Source organism: Salminus brasiliensis, chromosome 8 (assembly GCF_030463535.1).
Source record: "Salminus brasiliensis chromosome 8, fSalBra1.hap2, whole genome shotgun sequence".
Classification (NCBI taxonomy): domain Eukaryota; kingdom Metazoa; phylum Chordata; class Actinopteri; order Characiformes; family Bryconidae; genus Salminus; species Salminus brasiliensis.
This window is the reverse complement of record NC_132885.1, coordinates 15927207-15952793: the sequence shown is the minus strand read 5'-3', so window position 1 is coordinate 15952793 and position 25587 is coordinate 15927207. Positions and strand designations below refer to the sequence as shown.

The window sequence follows — 25587 nt, the reverse complement described above, 5'->3', positions numbered from 1 at the left end:
TTAAAATCCTGCAGTGCACGCAAGGTGCCCTTCCTCAAGCCAACGCATGTCAAAGCCCGTCTGAAGTTTGCAAATGACCATCTGAATGATCCAGAGGAGGAATGGGAGAAGGTCATGTGGTCTGATGAGACAAAAATAGAACTTTTTGGTTTAAACTCCACTCGTCATGTTTGGAGGAAGAAGAATGATGAGTACAACCCCAAGAACAACATCATTCTTTGGGGATGCTTTTCTGCAAAGGGGACAGGACGACTGCACCGTATTGTGGGAAGGATGGATGGGGCCATGTATCGTGAGATTTTGGCCAACAACCTCCTTCCCTCAGTAAGAGCACTGAAGATGGGTCGTGGCTGGGTCTTCCAGCATGATATCGACCCAAAACACACAGCCAGGGCAACTAAAGAGTGGCTCCGTAGGAAACATCTTAAGGTCCTGGAGTGGCCTAGCCAGTCTCCAGACCTGAATCCAATAGAAAATCTTTGGAGGGAGCTTAAAGTCCGTGTGGCCCAGTGACAGCCACGAAACCTGAAGGTTCTGGAGGAGATCTGTATGGAGGAGTGGGCCAAAATCCCTGCTGCAGTGTGTGCAAACCTTGTCAAGAACTACAGGAAACGTCTCATCTCTGTAATTGCAAACAAAGGTTTCTGTACCAAATATTAAGTTTCTTTTTCTGGTGTATCAAATACTTATTTCCCACAATAAAATGGAAATTAATTATTTAAAAATCATACAATGTATTTTTCTGGATTTTTGTTTTAGATTCCATCACTCACAGTTGAAGAGTACCTATGATAAAAATTACAGTCTTCTACATGCTTTGCAAGTGGGAAAACCTGAAAAATCAGCAGTGTATCAAATACTTGTTCTCCCCACTGTATCATTTTGTAGCTATAGCTCTGATTATACAATCCTAGAGAAACCACCATTAAGCTACTACTCTATAGATACAACAAGAGTTACTGCGCTAGAGATACAGCCCTAAAGGCTTCCGCGCCATCTCGTCCTGCCCTGTTTCAAAACTTATTTGGAAATATTATGTTGTATTTGGGCCTGGAGCTCAAGTCTAACGACTAGTTAGACTTACATAAGCTAGCAAGCAGGCTAAACACCACAAAACAGACTGCGTTCCAGTTAACTGAGGCTCAAGATACATGCATTTAGAGGATAAAGACTCACAAGGTCAAGTGAATGATCTTGGGAGTAACTTAACAGCTAATTTCAAAGATTTTGGTTGTTGCAGATCCATGACATAACTTTACATTAGTTTAACCGCTCTAACGAATTCATGGGAACCTTGTAGACATGGAGGGTGCTTAATTTTTTTATATAGTTACCATCTTGCAGGCTGGTTCATCCAAATTTGTTTGCTCTCCCTTTTCTTGGGAATTACTCAAGCAGTTTGCTAAACTTGCAGATACTGTGGACCTGTTTAATCTTAAAACGTTGCACAAAATTTTGCTAGGTTTCATGGGATGAACAACATGTTTTATAAGAATGGTGCTAAACGGCGTGCAACAGAATCTGAGGTACTTTTTCTTATGTTTACTGGGCGTGTCAGTGGTCTTACCCAATCAGCAGCGAGAGGCAGAGCACACAATCGATTCTAATAAGGTCCTCCACAAATGTGGCAGCTGAAGCTTGGTGTACAACAGAGTATTAAAAGGACCACGGTTTCTGTTTAAATATATGTGCTGGCATTAGAAATGGTGCCAATAGGTTCATGTTTATCTGCTCCAGAAAAAAAACTATTCTATTGCTAGTACATCTCCACAGGGTCTAGACAAGCTGTATGTGAGTGCAGTTGGACATATGTGTCATCAATAGGTGCAACTTAAAGCAGCTGAACACATTCAATTGAAGGGGACATAACGTTTAGACACACTATATATATATAAAACCGGCATGAAAAAGTACAGGAATGTTTAATTAGAAAGGAACAGAAGCATACAGTAGGTGGAACAATAAAAATACAGACATTAGGAGAATGTATGATGCGAGTGATCTGAATGGAAGAATAAATGTAATTGCGTGGTTCCTGCGGGCAACATGTAAAGCCCTAATTAGTTGCTGCTAAAACCACTGATCTCACAGTCTATACTGCCCTGTCTGAATGCTGCTGGAATGTAAATTCTTGTAGATGAGAAAAAGAGGTGTGGCTGGATAGAGGAATGAAAGGCAGAAGTCAGTGTGTGTATGTGAGCGTGTGTGTTGGGTGGTGATGACGCAGGATATTGCTTGTGTAATCGGGGGTTCGTAGTTGTGTCGAGCACGAAGCTGCTGTGGGAGTATCCTCGGCTGCCTTTGTGTTCTAGTCCTGAGATTGGGCAGAATGCCAAAGAAGAGGAAAAAAATAAAAAAAAGCTTCTTTCACTCCATCGTCTCCATCCTTTTTTACTGACTCATTAAAGAAATCAAGGGCTGGGCTCAAGAGTCTAATTGACAGTTAATGGAGAATTCCATTTTTATAGACAGAGAAGGCCTAGGCCTGCGCAAGAGTATTCATCTGCTCCGCTGACTGGAATGGAGGAAATTCCACCTGAAGGCAAATATTAAGAGTAACATGAGCTTTTGTTTCAGCCTGTTTCTGTTGCTGAAATTCTGCGCTCATCTGCAGTCATTCGATTGCATTTGCTATGAAGGAACATGTATCTATTTAAGCAGAGGAATGATGAAGATTTGAGTAACAATTTCTACAGGGTGAGAGAGAGGCATGAGAGAGTGAGAGAGAGAGAGAGAGAGAGAGAGAGAGAGAGAGAGAGAGAGAGAGGGAGAGAGATAGGAGGAGGGAGTAGAGTGAGACAGAGAGAGAAAGATCATCCTTTTGAATGAACACATCCTTGACTCTGTACTGCACCTCTACTTGCTGTTGTGTGGTTTTAATGATTTTCAGTCTGTTTGCTGATAGAGTCCACCCACACACACACATACTCCCACACATGCTGCACGACCTGCACAAGCACACACGCTCTCACCCTCATGCTCTCCTCTGTTCACACATACACAATACACAAAGTTAAAGTGTGCGTTAATGTTTACACAATACATAAACACACAACATCGCCTGTCCTCACTTATAACTAACACACACAGCAACACAAATGGTACATTTTCACATATTCATCTGTTTTTGCATATGTGTGCCTATCATGGAGGTTTGAAAATCTGACATTCACTCTTCATATACGGAAATGAATCTGCAAAAGCAGCACATTTTTAATTCATTGTTTTTGTGATTCATGAAAACCAACGCATTAACATATGGCCGGCGATTCAGCCTGCAGTAGGTTAGTGCCACCCACACACATGCTGATGTTACAAGGAGTGTTTTGTCTGGGCTGCTTTTTTTAACGAGGGACAAAACAGGGCAACCAATCAGAACAGAGACTATTTACATATATCAGTTTTAAAAGCACAGTAACACAAGAGAATACGAAATGGTGGAACAGGTGGTCACGTAAAAACAAAGTATGGCATTTAGAAGATACCTCTAGGGAAGTAATTAAATACAAGATGAGGGTCTGGGGACAGATTTCCATTCTACTCTCAAGTAACCACCCGCAAAGGGGTACATACACACATGTTTTTAACAATGGGCCAAAATATTTCCCTACACTCTTTAAAAAAGGGGTTCTTTGCTAAAGGAAATGTTTCCATATAATATCATATATATTATGTAGAATATATATAATAACATTTCCAATAATAATATGAATACTTAAATTGTTCTTTGCCTGGTTAAATAGTGCATTGGATTGGTGGGAGACCTCCTGTAGATAGTGCTTTACAGAAACTTAACAAAAATAATCTACACAACACCAAAAAATAACTTCACTATACTCACATAGTCAAAGAGCCTAAATTTTTAGATTGAAGCTTATCATATAAATTTGCACATGTCCCATATATACACTGATTAGACAACATAAGACCACCTACCTAACAAGGTGCCTCTGAAAATGCCCTGTGGTATCAAGTACAATACATTAGCAGCAAATCCTTTATGTCCAGTAGGTTGCAAGATAGAGCTGCAGATTAAACTTTTTTGTTCCAGCATCTCAGACACTTGTTCCTGTTGAGATCCGGGGAATTTGGATGCCAGGGCAACATCTTAAACTCTTCTCAAACTATTCATGAACAGTGTGTACAATATACAATGGGTTTCTGTGCAAGGTCACTGCTTAGTGTCTTCTGTGCTAAAAAGTGCTGTGAAAAGGAATGGCAACATTACAAACTTTATTTTCTGTGTTGCAGGCCTGAAATGCAGGATGAGATGTTTATTAACAAACTGAATAAAGCTGACTAGACAAAACACACCCACAAGCTGACTAGACCAAATATTTTATAATGTCTGCAATGAAATAAAAAAGTAAATGTTACAGGTGCAGTGGTGGCTCAGTGGTAAGAGCACTGGGTTATTGAAATCAGGTTTGTTAGACTGATACCTGGGTTCGCCAAGCTGCCACTGTTTGGCCCCTGAGCAAGGTCCTTACTCACACAGTGAATCCTTCTACCAGGCAAAGAATCATATGAGCAATCCAATAGTTCTATTAGTTATCAGAGTTATATAGAACCATTGCCTTGATTACAGAACCCATACAGAATTGCTATACAGAGTGCGTAGTACATAAGCAGATTTCTAACTTACCAATAATTTGATGGTTGCTGTTCCAAATGGGCACACACAGGACTGAGCGAATATGGAAGCCGGAGAACTGATCTGCCTAATACAAACACACACAAATGACACAAAACACACACACTGTCTAAGCCTCACAGGACATGTGAAATTTGTAGCATGGGACATTTGGTAAAAAAAAAAAAACAACAAAAACAATATAATAGGATAGACATTAATGTTTCAGAGGAAAGCAGGAGAGAATCTGAAAGAATCTTCGCCAAAGATACATCAAAGGAGTATTATATAATTCATCAGTGTGCGACAGCAGACAGAGATCAAAGCTAGACTGGTATAGGGCAGCACATCACTCTGCTCTGCTGCTCTTCATTCACACTGTACACTGATCAACACCTGGAACACCCCAGTAGATCCACTCTGAAAGGTAAAAAGACGCCTATATGACTTTCAATACTTTCTTACTTCCATGCTTGTTTAGTATATATACTGTAATATACAGTATTTCTTCATTACCATAAAAGGTTATGATTTTATAACTTAAAACACGCTTTTTAAAATGTTTTTTTTATTTCAAACAGCACTTTGGACTGATCCATCTATGCCATATTATGCCAAAATGCTTAGAGATGGGTACCTTTTTGCAAATAGGAAATGAGCACTGTTCCTTTCTTACTGTGGAGCACTGAACTAGAAAGCCCTGAGGCCAAAAAGACTAGTTAACTTTCTGCTGACTACCTCACTCTGACCGTAAACTTCGACATGCAGCGTCTCGTTATCAATCAAATGCTGTTAACATGTTGCTGGAGTAATTAAGGGTGCAATGTCCTGTATGTTAGATAATGTTCTCTCAAATAAATGAATCCTATTATGTTTATGTGTATGATAACAGTCTCTGTGTAATTGACATTTAGCTAAAATTTAGCTCTGAGAAAATCAGAAAGGGGTAAATCCTGTAGCTTTCAGTACATGTCTGAATATGTGATATTTCTAACTTTATTTGAACTATATATTTAAAGTAAAACGTTTGTTCAGTCACGGCTGCTGAACATAACAGATAAAAGCGGTAACTATTGGTGCTTTTCGTCACTTATGGTTCTGGAAATTACTATCATCAGCAGCATTTTTTATGCTTATGATCTCATGTCTCTGTATTTCATCTGTGAATTATACCACATATATTCAAAAATGCATGTGTATTTGCATGCGCATGTGAATTTCTAAAATAATTTTAATAAATCTAAATAATATTGCTAATAAATGAATGTATATGAATAAATGAATTATACACCTATGAGTAGCCTAAATCAGAATATAAAGATAAGCTGCCTCCAAGTACAAAATGAGGCTACTACAGTGTGTTTCAATAATACTACTAAGTATCTGCATCAATTCAATGAACTTCAATTCTATTCAGCGTCTGTGACTAATCTGAGTGAGTAATGTGACATTTGAATTATGCCACATTCCACATTCAAATCATTATGCCACATTCAAAAGATAAGAGTCCCCCAAAGTGACACGCTGAATGACATGTTGCAATATTTGTGCCAGTCACTGTAGATCAAACCCTGTGTCCCATTTTCTTGTACATGATTTTGACTGTTAAATACAGCTCATGGTAAGACATGTACAGGTTTTCCCAGTTAGAAGCTCATAATTATAGCAGGCCTATTCCCAAGCTAATACAGATGCAGCACTGGGGTTAAGAAGTGGGGAGGTGTGTCTACCTCAGCGTCAAATCGAGGATCCTGGTAGGCATCACTGATGTTGACTGGCAGACCAGTGGAGGCCACCAGTTCGGCTATACTGTTGTTAATCAGCCAGTCAGAGTACGAGGACTTCTCCATGCTGTCCTTAAAACTGAAGAACAGAAGAAAAATTATGCCACATTGTAAGTTTGCAACCAAAGGGAGAATAAAAGCACAGGGAAGTGAACTGACCCATTCAATGTCATTGGATCCATTCATCAGAGTTGGATTTATGAGGGATGCTATTGGTCATTTACCAAATGTAAGCTCAGTGAAGTACAAGCTGCACTCTGCAGGTAGCTCTAGATGGCCTCATATAGAGTTGTTATTGTTTATGGTGCCACTCCCTCAGCAGCGATTCATGTCTAATGAACCTTTCATGCATTTTAATAAGGCTCTCCCAAGCCTGCTAGAGTAATGAAAAGTTAACGCTCTGATTGTTTTATCCACCCACATGCACCAAAGAGGCATGATGTGATCTCTCCTTCCCTCTCTCCTTCTTTCACTCTGTATGATCAACCCTGGCTCTTGTTTTGAGGCAGAAAGGGGACTCTACCATGTTTGCAAATCACACCCCTGTGCCTGTAACTCAGTTAACAGTGCTTTTCCATGTGATCTGCTGGCTAATAGCTGGGCTGTTCGATAAGAGAGTATAGAGAGTCAGAGGTGCGCAGAAAGCCCTGTCTCTCCGGGGCCGTATGTTCTTTTCTACAGCTCACTGCTGAGCAGCTCAGGCCTATGGAAGAAGCACGGGACAAATCAAACGCACACACGCACACACAAAATGGACATAATGGCCCTAGCAATGGTTTTAGACACTCCAGCCCTCCCAGCCCCTGAAGTATTCAGTAAATTAAACACATAAGTTCTGTATGCTCCACTTACAGGCCCACTGAAGAGTGCTCATGAACTTTCTGATGCACGCTCTGGGTTTTTCCTTGCAGGGCTTCAACGTATTTCTCCTAAAGTTTACATTTTCGCTTTCTCCAGGTGTAACTTATAGAGCAGAATGTATACTTGTATATGAGATGCCTTTTGTTCCCCCACTAGAACCGAGCAAACACCCATGGTTTCAGACATAACGGCACAATTTGACCAAACAGACAATTTAATCCAAGGAACTCCTACAACATATATGTTACTGGATCTTTAAAGATGCCCCTTTCCATTAGCATAGAAAAGAGATAGATAGAGACTGGTACATGCAAGTGACATAACATGAACCTCAAACACTGTTGTTTTATGCGCTCAAAATGTACACACCTCCAGCCCACTACCAGAAGCCCTAGCCAAAGCTGGTAAAATGGTAAAGCGCAACAATGGCAGGATAATATGGTGTTGTTGATACAGCAGAGCAGCACATCACCACCAGACTCCACCAGACTTTGATAGTAATGGGAATATGAAAAGCTACATGAACCAAGCAGCTTTTTCTGTGCCAGTGTTGGTAAAAGAGGAGCTCAGTGAGAGGACCATGTTGTATGTGACAAACAAGTCAGATACTTACTATTTATACATTAAAGAACTATCATGCAAAAGCTTATATCTCTGTAAAAGCAACTTAACAGGGAGAACAAGACCCTTCTGAACTCTCAGTGGCAGTTAGTGTACAAAGATATTATTCCAAGTCATTTTGGAGCATTTCTATTAGTCCATTTTTGTGTCAAAGAGAAAAACGACAAATATGGAGACACAAGGTTGGTGCATGACAGCAACAAAATGCATTCTCTGGCACCTTTAAATTCTGACATCTCTACTATGGATCTTCAAACAATTATACAGAACACTTCTCTGTACAAGTTCGCTTCCTCATACTGCTTATTCCTTTGACGGTGTCACTGAGCTGAAAAATGTGTTGTTGCAATGGACATAGCCAGCAGCGTGTGTGATTTCACAGCTTGGCGCTGGAACATTAGCCAGGTGTGAGAAGAGAGAGGGAATGAGTGGCGTATGGTCCCTCGGCAGCACACGGCCTGCTGCGTGTCCTCTCTCCTGCCGTAATGATTCCACCTGTGGTGAGCGCCTTCACAGCCGAAAACGAACTCCAAACGCAACACAATTGTGCTACTCATCTCTTCTGACTGAGCTGGCACGTCTCACGCAAACACATTGCAGCGCTCAGATCCTCCCCACCTCCATCCCCCACCCCACCTCTCCTCTGTAATTACGAGAGAGTAATCAGAGCCATTCTCAGAAGCAGCGCTGGTGTGATGTTCACACTTGGAGCATCGGCCTCCTCTCTCCTTTAGCAGCAAACAGATGCGTGCGTTTGCAGGTTGGGGGGGCTGGTGTGCTGCGTGTTTGCAGTAAGATAGTGGTGGCTGGTTGGGGAGCTGATGTAAGGGGTTTAGGGGGGTTGCTAAGTGCTGAATAGAGAGAGTTTGAAGATCCTGTGCAATGCAGAATGGAGGGGGTGAGCAGCGGCTGACATGGGGAGAAACCCTACGCTTGTGGTGCAGAAGCACTGGAGACTCATCAATCAAACACACGTGGCGCAGTCCCCATCGACATAACTCAGCGCAACAACACAACACACTGCAAAGCAGCACAGTGCAACACCACCTGACACGGACCGTGCACGGCAAAACCATAAAACATAAAAAAAATAAACAAGAGGGTCTAAAACATCACATACGCTCGTGCTTCAAATGGTTCTTTGAGTGATGTCATAGGAGAACCACTTTTGGTTCCATAAAGAACAATGTGCCTCATTCACCAATATCTTATTAAAAAGATATATCAACTGCAGGATTGTTCACAGCTATGCCCTTACAGTGGTGGAACCCATTGTATACCCATAGGAAATCCCAAATAGGGTTTTACAAAGAATGTTCTTAAGAATGATTGTTAAATCATTGTTTGACATGTTTGTATCATAAATGAGTGAGTGAGAAGAACCAGAAAATTAGCAAAGAACCTTTATACCAATTTGAAGAACCTTCATTTTTAAGAAAGCAGAAAAACATGGTCCAACAAAACAGAATACAACCCTGCTAGGCCTGTAGTGATGAGCGCCGGCCTGCAAACATCTCTGGTCCACATTAAAACGGGCAGATGATTCTACAGGAGCCACTGAGGGGTGTTAATGACTCTGCTAAGAAATATTTAACAGCCTCGTAATGTCCAGCTTTAAAAATTCATCAGCAGGCAGAGAAGATGTGGAGACTCCGTGCTCAAATGTGGGACCACTCTCTACACTCTGTATCTCCGCTCAGTTCAATTCGGCTCCACTCTGTTCAGACAAGGCTATATTTACAGGCCCATTCACCACAAAAGCACTGCAATAAGAGAAGAGAAACAACGTAGCAGCACTATAAACAAGCAGACATAAAAATAAAATCATATTAGCAGCTCAAATGATCTTCAAAAAGAAGGTTCAGAAGATGTTTCTCTCGGCCTCCGCACCTGTGAGTTATAATAAAGGACTTTCCAGTTAGATTAGCCATTAAGAGCAACCCTAACCACTAGAATACTGCGAGTCCCACCTGCTAATATTATCACTGATGCGTTTTGTCCTATTAGCCGGGGCACATTAAGCTGTGGTGCGGCAGACACATATCCAGCTGAGCTGGTAACTGAGTCTGAGCAACTGTGACAGGGTAGATTGTGGATGTTCATGTGTGCTGCGGTACGCTGCTGTGTTATAGGCTCAAAGCAAATGATCATTGTATAACGTTCTTTGAAGGCTTTTCCAGAAGGAGGAGTAAGCAGTTGCTAAGGTAACATAACAGCCTTAACAGGCTCCACCAGAAGGAATTTGGAGTTTTACTGTTGGACTACAGTCAAGCTCAGACAAAATGTTATCAGATTTGGATTTGAAACTGGTCAGGCTTGAGCAGGATGTTCTGCATTCAGTTCACAATTTCATGCCCAAATGAAGTTGAAGTGTGTAGTAGCAAGTGTTTGTGGTTCTCACCTGTTCTCTGTATCTGCACTACACTTTGGTGACAGCAGCTCAAAGGACTTGGTGAACTTCACCACCTGCAAAAGATAAAGAGTTTTAGTGCTAATTAGGCAGCGGACTTCGTGTTTTGGGAGAGGAGAGGAAAGAGGAGATGAGAGAAGAGGAGAACCGACCGGAGACTCGATGTCCTCCAGCAGTTGTACAGAGCAGCGTTCACACTTGAGCAGGGTTTGAGCGCGATGCATAATTTTTCTCACAATCTTCTCCAGATCCGTCTGCTCCTCAAACAAATCATTCACCACCTCCAACAGAGCCTGCACACACACACAAACACAAACACATGCGAGAGATGTTAAAAAGCACACACTCATCACTCTGACCTTTTGTGGACTGGTGGCCTTATTTCTTGGTAAGCTGATGCTTACAGCTTGAAGGCATTTGTTAGTACAGTGGACCCCAGACATGGTTCAGTGGATAAGGAAGGAGAGTGTTCTTATGAACATACATATATGAGATTTATGTCAAATTAAGCATGTTAATATTGGTTATGTTCCAATGTATTTAAAACCAAACCAATTACCCTAGAGCTTCAGTGGGAGCTGAAATGTGATGTGGCCTTGAAATCATGTAAAGAATAAAAATACATTTTGCAGCATCAAGGTGACCAAATTTGCTATCATGAAATGTATAAAAAGCTTTACCTTAGTGGGCAACATGTATGTAAATTTTGGGGTTGTAAATAAAATGTGCCAAGATGTAACGTACAAGACGTAACAGTCTTGATATTTGGAATTTGGTCCGTTTTACAGTGTTTGAGGTTCATGGTGTGTCACTATGTACTAAACTCTCATTATTTAACTATGCCAAGGTAATTATTTTCCATTGAAGGCCACCTTTAACTACCTTCATTTTTCATTCAATGTAGCTCACCGTCTTATTATTCTGTGGATTAACGTCACAAATTTTTTATTCAGAGTATTACTGATATTGTAATTTTATTTAACGAAACATTCAAATGTTGGTTTTGCGCAGAGCTAACAATTTGATTACCTTTTTACTCCTTTTCGGAGCCCAGCTTAATGTCGCTGCTTTTATCATACCAGTTTTATGCTCTAATCACTGCTATATGTACTCCCACCAAATCCACTTAATTCCATCACTCCAATAAAATACAACAGTCACTATAAAACAATGAGATCAATAATGCCCCTCCCCTCGTATTCCCCCTCATCATCAAGTTTGCTCCTTCATCTGGGATCAACGTGTAAAATGTCAAGACACCAGCGATTAGATTTATGATCCTGGCTTTATGCAACCCACACACTCACACATACATGAACTAAAGTGCACACGCGCTATCCTTTTGTCCTGGCCTGGTGCATTTACATACCAAATACAGACCCCCAAAACAACCTCCCCACAACCCCGAAGCACAGGCACACTGCCCCTGACCCTTGTGATCGAGAACAGCCTAAGCAGCAGGAGACTATGTGGGCAGCTACAGATCAATACACACTTACGTACACTCACACATACACAGCTAAGCTATACTGTCAGCAGTGGGCGAAGCGCTATACTGGGTTTATAATGAGATGGAGGATTCAGATCATTTTATCCCCTCACTATCCCATAGTCTACATCTCTGCTGTTTTGTACTGTAGAGTGGCACACTAGCAATGTTCTTCAGGGTGCAAAAGCATGTGCTGAGTTTTAGTATACCATTACTGTTATGTACAATCTTTGTATTTTTAAAAATGGTAACTTCACAGACGAGGGAAAACGTTCAGTGGAATTCAATGTAAAAATATTTGATTCCAAATCACTTTGAAGCATTTTTATTGGTTCACGTATCTGACATCTGGCAACATTTTATTTGACATCTGGCAACTTGTCTTTACATTGTGTTGAAAAGGGAAACAATTACAGAAATGGAGATACATGGTTTTGTGTGACAGCGACAATATGTTTATTATTACCCCCACGCTGACTATGTTCTAGAGGTGGACCGGCTCTTACCCTGCTCCGGTCATACTCCTTTCTCGATGCAGCGAAGAGCTGAGCATTGGAAATGGCGATTCCACAGAAAGGCAGGTACATCTGCAACACCTGTGAATAGAGAATGCAGGTCAGCACTGGTCAGTTCGAGCACACTGCTGACACAGTGCCCCAGGAGGTCTACTACCACATGCTACTGTGATACTGACCTCACAGTACATCTGTAGTGTAGGCACAGCAGCTGATAGAATCAGCTGATCGACACGTTCAGTACCTGGTCAGGCAGCATGTGATGTTGGCAACAGACTAAACATTTTAAAAATGCACTAATTTCACATGTATTCATCATTTGCTATTAAACATCTAGTGAATATACATGTGTGTACTCTGACACTCGCCTCCTAGCACGGAATCACCCATTCAATGAGTTATTGATTGAACATTATGAAGCGTGGCCTTTTCTATTTAGCTTTCATCTGCCAGCACTGATACATCAATACAGCAAACACTTCCCTTTCTGTGCGTTTCCATTAGCGCAGCATGGCTTCAGTGCAGATCATTGGCTCATTTACTCATTCAATACGTTCAGTCATATTTATGAAATATTAAAAAAGTATTTTTCAACATCTATCATTACCTTTTCTCAGTTTGTTTAAGAAGAAACAGAGGAAGGACGAGCGGAGAGGGAGGTAGAGTCAGGAGAGGAGGAGGAAAAGAAAGGGAGAAGGAAGGGAAGAGGGTTGTGAAAGTGGCAGTGGGGGCAGTGGAGATTTCAATCTGTCACCATTTGACTGACAGATTGAAATGTACACATACACACAGGTTACACTGACTGAAGACCTCAGCTTACACTTTACACAATTACATCATTCTTTTGCTTCTCTTTCTCGCTCCGCTCTCTCTCACACACACACACAGACATCCTTTTTTTTAGCTTCAAGCTTTAGCTACACTCATTTAGCCTTTCTGTAACATCTCATTCACAAACCGTGTCAATAGCCCTCCAGTTTATACCAGGTCTCTCTCTCTCTCTCTCTCTCTCTCTCTCACACACACACATACACAAACAGATAATTGCCTCCCGTTATTTCTACTGTGTGTATGTGTCTGAGATAGAGATTGAGAGAGAGAGAGTATTACAAAAGGGAGAGTGTAAGGCATATCAAACCTGTAAGCTTGTGAAAGCACCAAAAACGAGATGCTTAAAAGCACCCCATCTGAACTGTGGAGGGCAACACTCATTACTGAGCCTCACCCAGGTTTATACTGCTCTCCTGACATCTGCAAGAGTTTTCTACTACCATTCAAAAAACTATGAGCAGGAGTGTGGAGGAGGCACTTGGCCAGATTTTAAAACACTGGACATTCAGCCGTGTGGATGTTCTAATCAATAGATGTGTCAAACAAAAACAACAAAAAAAAGAAAGTTCTGTTCAGCATGGTGTGTGGTGAATTTAAAGCTGACATCAAGGCTTGAAAAGGAACCTTTCAGTCTCTTTTATTTCAGCTGACAACAAAGTAGGCTTTATCAAATCTTGTCGCTCTTCTCTATAATTGTTCTCACATTCACATTTTTTTAATTAAAAAATCTTTTAAACCTCACACACTATTTGTTCTGCATGTTCTAATGAAGCAGCACAACTGAACCAGCTGAGGAAAGAAGCAAACTTTCATTTGCTTTCATTTGCATGATTTGTCTTTAATGAAGAGTAAAGTCGAGCACACCTCGGTGAAAGTACACATATGTTGTACTTTTTCTCCAGCATCCAAAATCTGTCTAAAACCAGATCAGACCAAATCAGCCATGACACTAAAACAACCTGCATGATATTGTGTTGTTCCCCTTGTGCCGCTAACACAGGTCTGACCTGTGACCTGACCTATCAAGCTTTTCACACCCCCACACCTTTTTAGCAGTTTGTGCTACAGTAGCTATTTTGAGGGATTGCATCATAAATGCTAGCCATTGCTCCCCATCATCAATAAGCCTTGGGCAGCATGAGCCTTTTGCTGGTTCACTGCTTGTCCTTTTACTTTTATTAGTGACTAACCACTGCTTACCGGGAACAGCCACAAGACCTGCTTGTTTTGGACATACTCTGACCTGTTCATCTAGCGATCACAAACTGGCTCTGCTCAAACTGGCTCAGACGCTTCTGCTTGCCCATCTTTCCTCCTTCCAAAACATCAACATCAAGAACTTACTGATCACTTGCAGTCTAATATCTATATCCAACCCTTTGACAAATGTCACTGTAATGACATGATTTTGCGATTCACTTTCCATAACGCTAATTGGGGTAAACTTGATCTAGTAAATGACTTAAGTACATCTCTTCTATAAGGGGCATAATCAAAAATCTTCAATTAAAAAAAAAAACATCTTAATAACTCAATAATGTCCCTCAAAAAGAAGTAGGTGGTACTTCAAATATGCTTAGCTACATCAATCACAAAAAATCAGTTTGCTCTCGTGTTGAGTGAGCTTAGTTTGGGTATTTTACCAGTACTGTGGTACTGTACCAGTGCTGCCTGAGGTTTCAAGCAGGTAAATTCCTAAATTCCACAGCATTTTGGACAATTTTATTCATGAGGCTAGAGGCTGGGTGCCACTATGTATCTAGTCAGAGGTGGTGTCCTCTTGTTCCATTTATTTTGTAGGCAAGTAGAAGTGTGGCTCTGCAAGTGTGTACTTAACGCATGCCTCTTGTTAGGTGTCTGTTCACTCCTTTCCTTATCATTGGTTAAAACACTTAAAATGCCACATTATTGATCACACTACCAAGATGTGAAGCAGGGTCATGACATGCACATCACTGCTAGACTCTGCTAGTTAAGGGTAAATGGGTTGCTACATGAACCAGGCTTCATGACTGCAGCTTTTCCTGTGCCAATGTCTGCAGAAGGGCAATTTAAACTCTGCAAGTGGGTATCCGTGTTATGGTAAAAGCTAACCTAGCTATAATCTTCAGCTAACTAACACATTGTGCTGAGAACAACACTTTCTGATTAGGCTCCTGGAAGCTGTTGTGGTGATGTAAACCAACCAATAAAAATCCTTTTAATGCTTTTCTCCCAAACAAAGTCTCATGTTTTCTTCTATACATTATAGAACTTATAGTAAATGCGTTCTATGGCACCTTTAACAAAGCTCAACATCAACTAAACGTTTCAGTCTGCTGAAGTAATAAATACAAATGACTTTGTGCGTACCTTTAAAAAAAGGTACGTTTAAGATACTGAATGTTGTAGATTGATGTCTTTTCTGCTTGGTATGCAATTGAATGTTCCCCACCAAGCTTTACAGAACACACACTTTCTCCTCCATTCTACAGCGCACTGACAAAACTGATGCAGCTCACTAGTGGCTAATGACCCCACCTACGCTTTCAACAGCTCCATCCATCAGTTTGCAAATGCGAATTAAGTTGACTTTGTTTGGGCCATTTCCAGGAAACTAATGTCAGTAGATGGGTGTCTGGTGAGAGTGGTTGTCAACCTTTTCATGTTTAAAATATTACGGACACAGTTACTTTCTATGGAGCCGTCAAGCCTTCGCAAGCTTAGCTGGATTAATTCCATCCTTATATACACACTAAAAGGGCAGAGATCTCCAAAGGCGATGGCTCTGTTGGGCTGCAGACGTGTTCTGATCCTGCTTCCACTTCTGTAACCTGTGGCCATGCGCAGCTGAAAACAAAATCCTAAATGTCTTAAGCGGCATCAGGCTTCCAGCACATCCAGTATTATTGTCCTACTGGAACAGAGGGACCCCGGGCATGCTTCTCTGAGTCTACATATTCAGGGATTCATGGAAAGGCTTGGCTTGGTCTAATTGGATTCGCTCTGCTCACCCATTACCCTAAGCTGCCTGGCAGATGGGACTGTATGCCAGAAGAAAGCTGTGTTGACACTGGGCTGAAGGATGGGTTAATAACCAAACAAAGTGACCCTGGCTGGGGTGGGGAGCTCTATCGACAGAGCCCCTCAGCGCCATTTATTGTCATTTCAGGCCTCTGGCTAATGAAATGTGAGTGCGCCACTCCATCATGCTGCGTGGGTTTGCACAGACAGATTATCCCCTACATGAACATCTAGAGCGACAAGCCTAACAGTGACAATGAGACGCATACCCCAAGTCTGAAAGTGTTGGGCACAGCCTCTAGACAGGTCTTTTAGAGACATACGTAATAAGCTGCTGCTCTCTTTACAACACAATGAAATATGCACACCAAGAATAGCCCCAAAACAACCTCCAATTGATTCTTTTTTATTTAATAAACATTCTAAAGACTTAATCTGTGTCCAGAACACCACCAGATGAAAGCCAGCCTTAAAAATGATTTTCATTAGCAGCTCATTATTGACAGCACAATTTAGTCCAAGACTGCACTTAATCAGTGTCAAAAGAACTGGCCCAAGATAAGTTCTGCTAGTTTTTGCTAATTCGGGCTGATATGTAGGACTCACATTTAATAAAATTCTAAATTTTGTCACTGTCACGCAAAAACCTGTGTACCCTGCAATTGACTGGTGTCCTGTTCATGGTGATGATTTCTGCCTTGCACCCAATGATTCCAGGTAGGCCCTGGACCTATTGTGACCCTGCCTAGGATGAAGAGGACAAGAAGGTGGATGGATGAATGAAATGCGCCCTAGGCTATTGTTTCCATTTCGGTTTAATAAAGGGTCTAACATTATAAAATTATAGCATACAGTAAACAAAAGCTGTGTTTTATAACAATATTGATAGCACATTAAACTGAGGTAGTGCTTTTTAAGAACCTTAATGTGTCATAGATTAACATGTTTATAATTTCTGAATCTAACAAGCTAACTGCAAGCTAATATGTTAGCCCAGAGCTAACACATCAGTTAATAATATAATATGATACACTGTGATTTAATTTGACACATTACTGTATATTGTTACATCCCTACCGGTTTGTTGTCATTTGGATGGCAACTGACGCACTATAATTATAATTGTAATAATTATAATTGTGAATTTCCCCACTGCGGGACTAATAAAGAATTATCTTATCTTATCTTATCTTATAAGCCCTGTTCAGGCACTGTGATATTCATAGTTTTACTACAAAGTAATAAATCCCAAGCAAACTCACTTCTATACTTCACCAAACCCAGAGCTCCAATGGTAATAGTAGTCCAGCTCAAACCAACCTCATGATACACTAATCTAAAAATAAAACTTGTGACTGAGTGGTGAAGTGAATAGCATTTATTATCTGATTACAGGGGCACCTGTCTAGAAGTGGAATATATTAGGCAGCAAGTAAACAGTCACCTCTTAAAGGTAATGCATTGGACGCAGGATAATTTGGCAAGTGTAAGAATGGGAGGCTGACAAAGACCACATTTTGACTGCTAGATAACTGGGTCAGACCATCAGATATGTATTGTGTGGGGTGTTCCTAGTACGTAGTGGTCAATACCCATCAAAAGAAACGACAACCAATGCATGGAAGCAACGCAGGCTAGGTCGTCTGTTCCAGCGCAAATATCCGAAAACAGCTAACGATGACTATGTCTTGTTGGGTCCATGCCTCGACGGGTCAGAGACGTTTAGTGCTACAAATGGGACCTACACAATACTAAGCAGGTGATTTTAATGTTCCGGCTGATACATGCATGTTTATGTAATGGACTGGCTACCATGCTCATTGTATTCCCGTGCTCTGAATACAACACCATGGACAACTAATGCATTAAGAGCTTTCTTTTATGTGTTTCTAAATCTTCAGATAAACTAAACCTTAGCAGCTATTACAGGTGAGCAGTCAGAGAGCAGCCAGTTAAAACCTCAGGCCCCCTGTGCCCTACTTTTAAAGAGCAGCACACACACACATACACTCTAGACACTAAAGCAAGAGACAGACATGCTTGATAAGGCCAGCAATAAGTGTTTTTGTGTGAGAGACAATGTAGGTCATGCCAGAAGTTTTGTGTTTGCATTGGTTGCGCTCTTTCTCTCCCTCTATCTAGCTTTCTTTTTTAATAGTTAACAATTACATTCTCAATTAAAACATTAGAAGAAAATATTGCTTTTCTACCATCTTTAATATTTAGAATGCGAAGAACACGCATGCTCTTTGACCTTGATGAGTGGCTGGGTTTCAAACAGCATGTAGAAATTTGAGCAAGCTGTTGAACACCTGCTGAAGGCCAGAGATGAGTGCCACAGACTGACAGACTCCCACCCACACACCAGCTCCACCTGAAGCCTCTTCCACACGAGTGTCTCACTAATCCCCTGCGCAGCCTAGCCAAGGGCTAATTTAACACAAACAATGCTGCCCTTATAACTACTGAGCATCACAGTGTTCATCAAAATAAGGTAATAATTGAATAACTGAATATAAAAATAAATGTTGTAGAGGATAACATTGTAGAGCATTACACCAGGACTGTGTGACACTGCGTATTGCCAGCCATTCTTTACACATTTGGCACGCTTGCTCTTATCTGTCTCTAAAGAGAAAATCACAGAGTTCAAACAAGGGCAGAGGAAAACATCCAAAGGTTAAAGACTCAACCTTTTGTCACAGATTGGTTTCTCTATCATCATCAACCCAAAGTCAGACGTACTGATTGGCATTAATTACTCTAATCAGCTCAATCTCTGGGCAGGAAGCCCACACAACATCATTTCAACAGCCTTTTCAACATAATTTCAACATTACTTCACCATGACTGCAGCCAATCAAATTAAGATGGTACTGTGCTGCTGAAAGTGCTCTGACTGAGTTCAGTGACATCTGACAGAAAGACTAATGCGTGCATGTTTTGACAACCTCCACTGCACTGTTCAGTTAAAAGTGTAGCTGCTCAGTCTGTAAATCTACATTTAACAGCAATTACACTGATCATTTAAGTTAAGTTTATACAGAAACGCTTCGAAAAAAGCACAACATAGACACAGATAAGCCAAAACAGTGTAACTGTCTAAAATGCTACTCATATCATATTCTACAAGACCTCCCAAGTTGTGTTCTAGCACATCTTGTGCATAAACAGCGCACCAAAAAAAAAAAATACCCAAAGACAACAGACTTGCATATCCATGGTAGGCATTTTTGATGGCAGACAGGGGTTAGCATGGACACTCTGACTGCTCGAAGGATACGCAGCCCCATTCACAGCAGGGTGTGATGCACTCTGCCTCCTGTAACACATTTCAGTGCTTTGAAACACAGTAGCACTTTTGTCGGTTTAGCCTAGATGGGAAAGCCTTCATTGCATCATGGTATAATGAGCCCAACACCCTGTCTCTGTTTAATGGTTTGTCCCTGATCGGGCTACTCTCGGTAGGTACTCACCACTGCTGAACCACAGCCTTGCCATATAGAAAGGTCTGAAATACCCTTCTAATGAATGCATTCAGCTACATTAAGCTAGAGATGCACAGCCAGTGGAATGGAATTATCGGTTGCAGACAAACAATGAACCTGTTGGCACCTCCAACACTGGAGCAGTGGAACTGTGTTCTCTGAAAGGATGCTGCTCCATCCAACACTTTAGGGCTGAGTTGGGGAGTCTGTGGAGGATGAGATGGGGTGGTTACCCCCAACAAAAGCAGGATAAGCTCTTTTTTAAGTGTCACAACTCCTATATTTATATAGTTTAACTATGTACATGTTGCATTTCATTTAATTACATATTAATGATAGTTTTGATGCTACTTTGCTTAGCTAAGTAAAAGTTAGCAACAGTGATTAGTTAGGTCACTGAAATACTCAGGACAACAGGAGTGGTTCCCATTTAACACTAAAATACTTCATTGTTACTTAACTATTAATTGTTGTTTTAAAAATGTCCCTGTTCCACCTCAGACCAGAAACACACTCAACACAAGTATGCAAACACAAATGATGAACAGCCCTTCTCTACAAACTAGAATGAACCTTTTGCTCTTATGTTCCTGTAACGGTTAGTAGTACTCAGGGGGAAGAACAGAGGACAGATCAGACAGTCTGTAAACAAGTGCACAGTAGACTACAGTCAGGTCATGGTAGCTTGATCAGTCTGGGCTGTCATGACGTATGTTTGAATGCAATAAAACCGTGTTCGCACAGATTGACTGTTTTCAGGTACTTGTGTCGAGTGTGTTTCCAGGCCAAGACACCGACTTCAGCTTCATTTAAATGCACTTCATTTGACTGTGGGGTGTGGGGACAGTGCTTTCCTGGCTTTGACAAAAACAAAATGACGAAATTTCAGCAAAAACAGATTGCTTGGAGCTTGGTTTGCTCCGTTCAAGCACATGGAGTGGCGCAACAGATAACACCACCACCTGCTACTGAGCAACCACACTATGTGGGAGACTGGGGTTCGATTCCCGGTCTGGGTGACTATGCTGCACTACACCAATAAGAGTCCTTGGGCAAGACTCCTAACACTACACTGACCCACCTCTGTAATACGAGTAACCTTGTAAGTCGCTCTGGATAAGAGCGTCTGCTAAATGCCGTAAATGTAAATGTAAATGACAAGCTTTGATGAATGCATGTAAACGTCTGAAAACAACTGTATGTGCATAGGTGAAAAGTAACTCCTCATCTGCCAATCAAGAAAAACTAATATCATATTTTATTGTATTGTGATAAATTAGGTTATTGTGATACACAATATGTTTTTCTAAGCTAGAAAAAAAAATTCTAATCAGTCAGTCAGTGCTTAAAGAACCCTGATCAACTGCAGGTTTCATTACAAAGAGTGTAATTTGTCCAGGTGTATTGGAGGAAGTGCAGCATATTTTAAATCAAAATCACTGTACTCAGTATGGGAAAATATTTGAATGGTAATTTTTAAAGGTCTTTAAACAACGTGATATAATATTTCTACCATATCGTCCAACCCTATATGATTATTTATTATTCTCTGTCTGTATTGTGTTGTATTGTCTGTCCGCACTTGTTTGTGTTGCACTTGTGTTTTGTATGCACTGTGTCTATGTTGCACCATGGTCCTGGAGGAGCGTTGTTTCGTTTCACTGTGTACTCTGTATGTAGTTGAAATGACAATAAAACCCACTTGACTTGACTTGACTAATGTGTAAATTGTGTTAATGCCTTTGCAATGACATTCCTGCCAGGCTGCTGAACCTGAGGAGAATTAAATGCAGTACATTTTAGGGCACAGTGGCAGCTAGAACAAAGGCTGGTAAAATATTCACCACTTTAGCTATGGTTCATGGACTGGACAATATGACAATATTTTATCATATCGTGATCAATTTTGTTATCCTGATAACAAATGCTTTTCTAAGCATATCAAGGATACTGTAAGTGCTTAATAAACACTGATCAGCTGCAATTTTCATTACATACAGTGTAATTAGATTGTTTTATAATAAAAATAATAAAAATCACTCACTGAATAGAGTATCTGAATAGTAGTTTATAAGAATCTGTCACTACTGATGTTTTTAGTCTGTGATTACATGTATTGTGATAAATATCATGTATCTCAAAAAAATCTTTAAACATTGTGATATACTACTTTCTGCACAGCAGTCTGAGTGATTCCATCTACATAATATATTGGATTTGAGACATATCACTGAATACAATCACTGTTGAATATCTTTGTCAGTGTGCATGGCGACACCTCAAACACATCTGAGGTATTCAATAAGGTTTTCTAAGTTGTGCCTCAGTCTGGAAACAACAACTACACTCTCTGTTCTAGTTCTTTCTTTAACTCATACTGATTGTCTCTCTCTCTCTGTTTCTTTCTCTTTGTGTTTCTCTATCTCTTACACACACGCGCACGCACACACACATTGGGAATTTCATCATTAATTCAGTGGAGAACAGTGCGTGTATTAACATGATGCTAATGCACACTGAAAAGCACATAAAACACACTGAAGCAGCAGCAGCAGCATCGTCACTAAGCTCCGCCTGAAATACACTGAGGAACTGTGCTCAACACACACACACACACACACACGTATATGCTAAACTCATACCCAAAGGCTGACTGCTTGGCCTGGATTATACTCTCCTGTGTAGAGACACTTCAGCTTATCCTCATAATGCTCGGCATTGTTTCTATTCATTCGTTATTTGTATTAATACAACATCAACTTATATCAGTTATTAATAGAAATTTTTAATCAATGTGCACTCATTGCTTAACCCCAAACTATATCTATTAGCGCCACTGGCTGATGAGCGGCTAAAAGCTTTCTTTGGCTCATTGTGCATGAATCCTTTGCTTGAATCAGTGAATTCCTGGTGAAAATGACCCTCACCCCAGCACTTTAAGGAACAATATATTAATACTGGGAAAAGCCAGAAACATACTCAAGACCAGTAAACAAACGCCCAGCCAATACTCTGAAAACACACGGCCCTGATGTACAAACTCCACGTGTGTTCTAACATTACTATGGTGGTTAAACACTCACAAAACAGTACAAAACAACTGTCGCTGTCGCTGTAGCGCCCCTGCAAGCTGCCCCTCAGATTGCAGCTTGCATTATGAAATGCATCGCGGCACAATTTTTAAGGCAATTATGCATGAAACCCAGTCTGTGTAGCTGAAAGCTTCAGCGTTCGCATCCTTGTGTGAAGTGTATCTCAGGCCTAAGGCCTCCTTTTGCTCTTAAAATCCCACAAGATGTTGGAGACATTTCTTTAAGATTCTTGACCAAGTCCACATGTCTGGATCACACAACTGCTGTAGATTGTGACCAAAAAAGCTACTGGAGAACTGAAAGGTATCATTAGAAGATAAGGGTAAATTTTGTCTATGAAGAGGTGAACATGGTCAGCAGCAATATTTAAATAGGCTGAAAACATTCCCTCACACCATTACACCACCTCCACCTGCCTACACTGCTGACACAGGGCAGGGTGTGTCTATGGATTCAAGCTGTTGATGCCACATTCTGACCATACCATCTGCATGTCTATGCAGAAAACAAGATTCATCAGACCAGACCATTGAACAGAGCGGTATTCAGAGTTACCATAGCTTTTCTGTCAGCTCTAACCAGTCTACCCATTCCCTGTTGAACCTCTCTAATCAACAAGGCCCTTCCTTCCACAGAACTGCCATATCTGCATGACTTTATGCATTACACAACATAGTTGGCTGATTAGATAACTGTGTGACTGAGTATGTGTACAGGCCTTTCTAATAAAGTGCAGGGGTTATGGTTAAGGGTAAATGGTAATAAGGAAAAATTGGGGAGTGTCATTTGCAAATGAAATGTTAATGAGGAACCGTGTCTGTTTGTTCAGATTCTTCCAAAGTGTTACAATTTTGGTCCTTTTTGATGCAATACGAGCATGCTTTTCTGCACTGTCCCATTTATACGTGTGTTTACAAAGCCTTGATGAATAAGGGCCACTGTACATAAAGTCATATAGTTCAGGTCTGTCCCAGAGACCCATTCAGCAATATTTAAATATTTAAGCATCTACCTGCTGCTCTGTTAAAAGACAAACATTTGTGTCTGTGGTGTAAAATAAGGTGTGTGTGTGTGTGTGTGTGTGTGCTGGCCTGTCACAGAGGGCTGGGGATTAAATGACCTACTGTTCCAAATAATACAATAGCTCATTAGACATTAGCAGGTTCTGACAGGACGATCAATGCCAGACTCTGCACACGCACACACTTTCACACTGACAGAAGAACATATGCACACTAGGAGGCTTTTCTGTCCATCTTTTCTGTCTTTCTCCTGATGCTAACCTGCAGCACCGGACAGAGACCCCCAAGGGAAGGCTCTTAATGTTAAAAAAGTAGCACATGGACATGCTGATCTACAGCATGGGTGTTCCTGAGGGGTCCTTGAGGCCTGGATTTCTGAACACAGGTGTGTGGTACCCTGTGATGGACTAACTTGCACTGAATGATTCCAGATAGGCTCCAGACCTAGCCTGACCCTGACCAGCAAGGAACTGATAAGAACAGCACAGGGACATCAGTCCAGTCCAGTCTGAGCTGGACTCCACCCCTTAGTTCTCCACCCCTGAACTATGGCAACCACTGATATTAAAGCTGAGCGTAATATTGCAACAAATGGCACAGTATTACATGATTAGCAGCAGATTAATTGAGTTAAGTCAACTACTACATCATACAAACAATATATTTTTTAGAGATCAACTAATGTTTTAAGTAGAGGCTGATAGCAAGGCTTTCAACTTTATTAAACAGTATTAAATGTAGCATCCATGATGAAATTACTTTAAAAATAAAAGATACCCAATCAAAACAACAACTGAAGTAATTCTCTTTTAAACAAACACAGATGTTGATGTTGATTATGTGTACACCACTAAGAGTGAGATTTAACACAAAAATCAAAAGTTGATATTTTTGAGGATTTTTCCCAGTTTCCCCCCCAAACTTAATTATTTCCAATTACCTCTGACTTGCTAGGGCTCCCTATATCTCATGATATATCCAGTGCTAGGAGTGGTGCTTTAAGATACTTCCAAAATGACAACTTCACAGAAGGACAAAATGAAAGTCAATGTAAAAAGCCATTTTCCATTTTAGAGAATTTCTATTAGTCCATTCATCATACCAAAAAGTGAAAAATCAACAGTGACTATATGTTTCCTTCAGGTCAAGAAAGGTGGAATTGCCTCTAGGACACTTGGAGAAGAACACCTATGCTTTCAGCGAACAGAGGCCTATGGTGGTTAGCATCATGTTGAGAAGTTGAGAAGCTCTTAGTTGCTAAACAGTGATTGGACAGCCAAGAGCTTGTTAGTGGTATGTCAAAAAATGATATTGGAAAAAATGCAGGAATCATTACCCATCAATTTTTCAACATTTGATAAACATTACTTCAGCAATGTCTTCCAAAAGGATACTATGGACATCAAGGGCCAAAAAGAACAGCGCGTGGAAACCTGGTATGAATTCCACGGTCAGTGTCAAAGCTTGAACATACGACAGACCACATTCAGTCTAAAATGTTCTGAAAACCTTAATTAAATACAAATTCAGGTAATTCATCTAGTCAGTCAGTCATTTTAACTGACATAACTGAGCTTACTAGCCCAGCTGACACAAGGCAGCTGATAACTGGTAGAGCTAATAGCTTTGAATGAAATAACTGCGCTAATGGCATCTTAGCGCTCATTCACAGCAGACTGCATCAAAGCTGTGAGAGAGCCTGCTCGCAGTAATGTGATGAATCAATGTAGATGAGGACTCTGACTGTGCTGTGATCAGCCCTCACTGACTGCATCGTAGCTTGGCGATCAGGATGAAACACCACTGCAGGTCTGGGCTCATAAAGCAAAGCCAACATA

The 25587-nt window shown here is 40.8% G+C and overlaps 1 protein-coding gene across 1 annotated transcript in view; it reads right to left on the bottom strand.

The window, feature by feature from the left end:
• pde11a (phosphodiesterase 11a) overlaps positions 1 to 25587 on the bottom strand; it is a 59624-nt gene that overhangs the window by 25630 nt on the left and 8407 nt on the right. Inside the window, exons 3-7 of the mRNA XM_072685806.1 lie at positions 12305 to 12394; positions 10462 to 10602; positions 10301 to 10365; positions 6364 to 6496; positions 4646 to 4721 (exon numbers count right to left, since the gene is read on the bottom strand). Of these exons, the coding sequence (XP_072541907.1) occupies positions 4646 to 4721; positions 6364 to 6496; positions 10301 to 10365; positions 10462 to 10602; positions 12305 to 12394 (505 nt within the window). The remainder of the gene's footprint in view (positions 1 to 4645; positions 4722 to 6363; positions 6497 to 10300; positions 10366 to 10461; positions 10603 to 12304; positions 12395 to 25587) is intronic.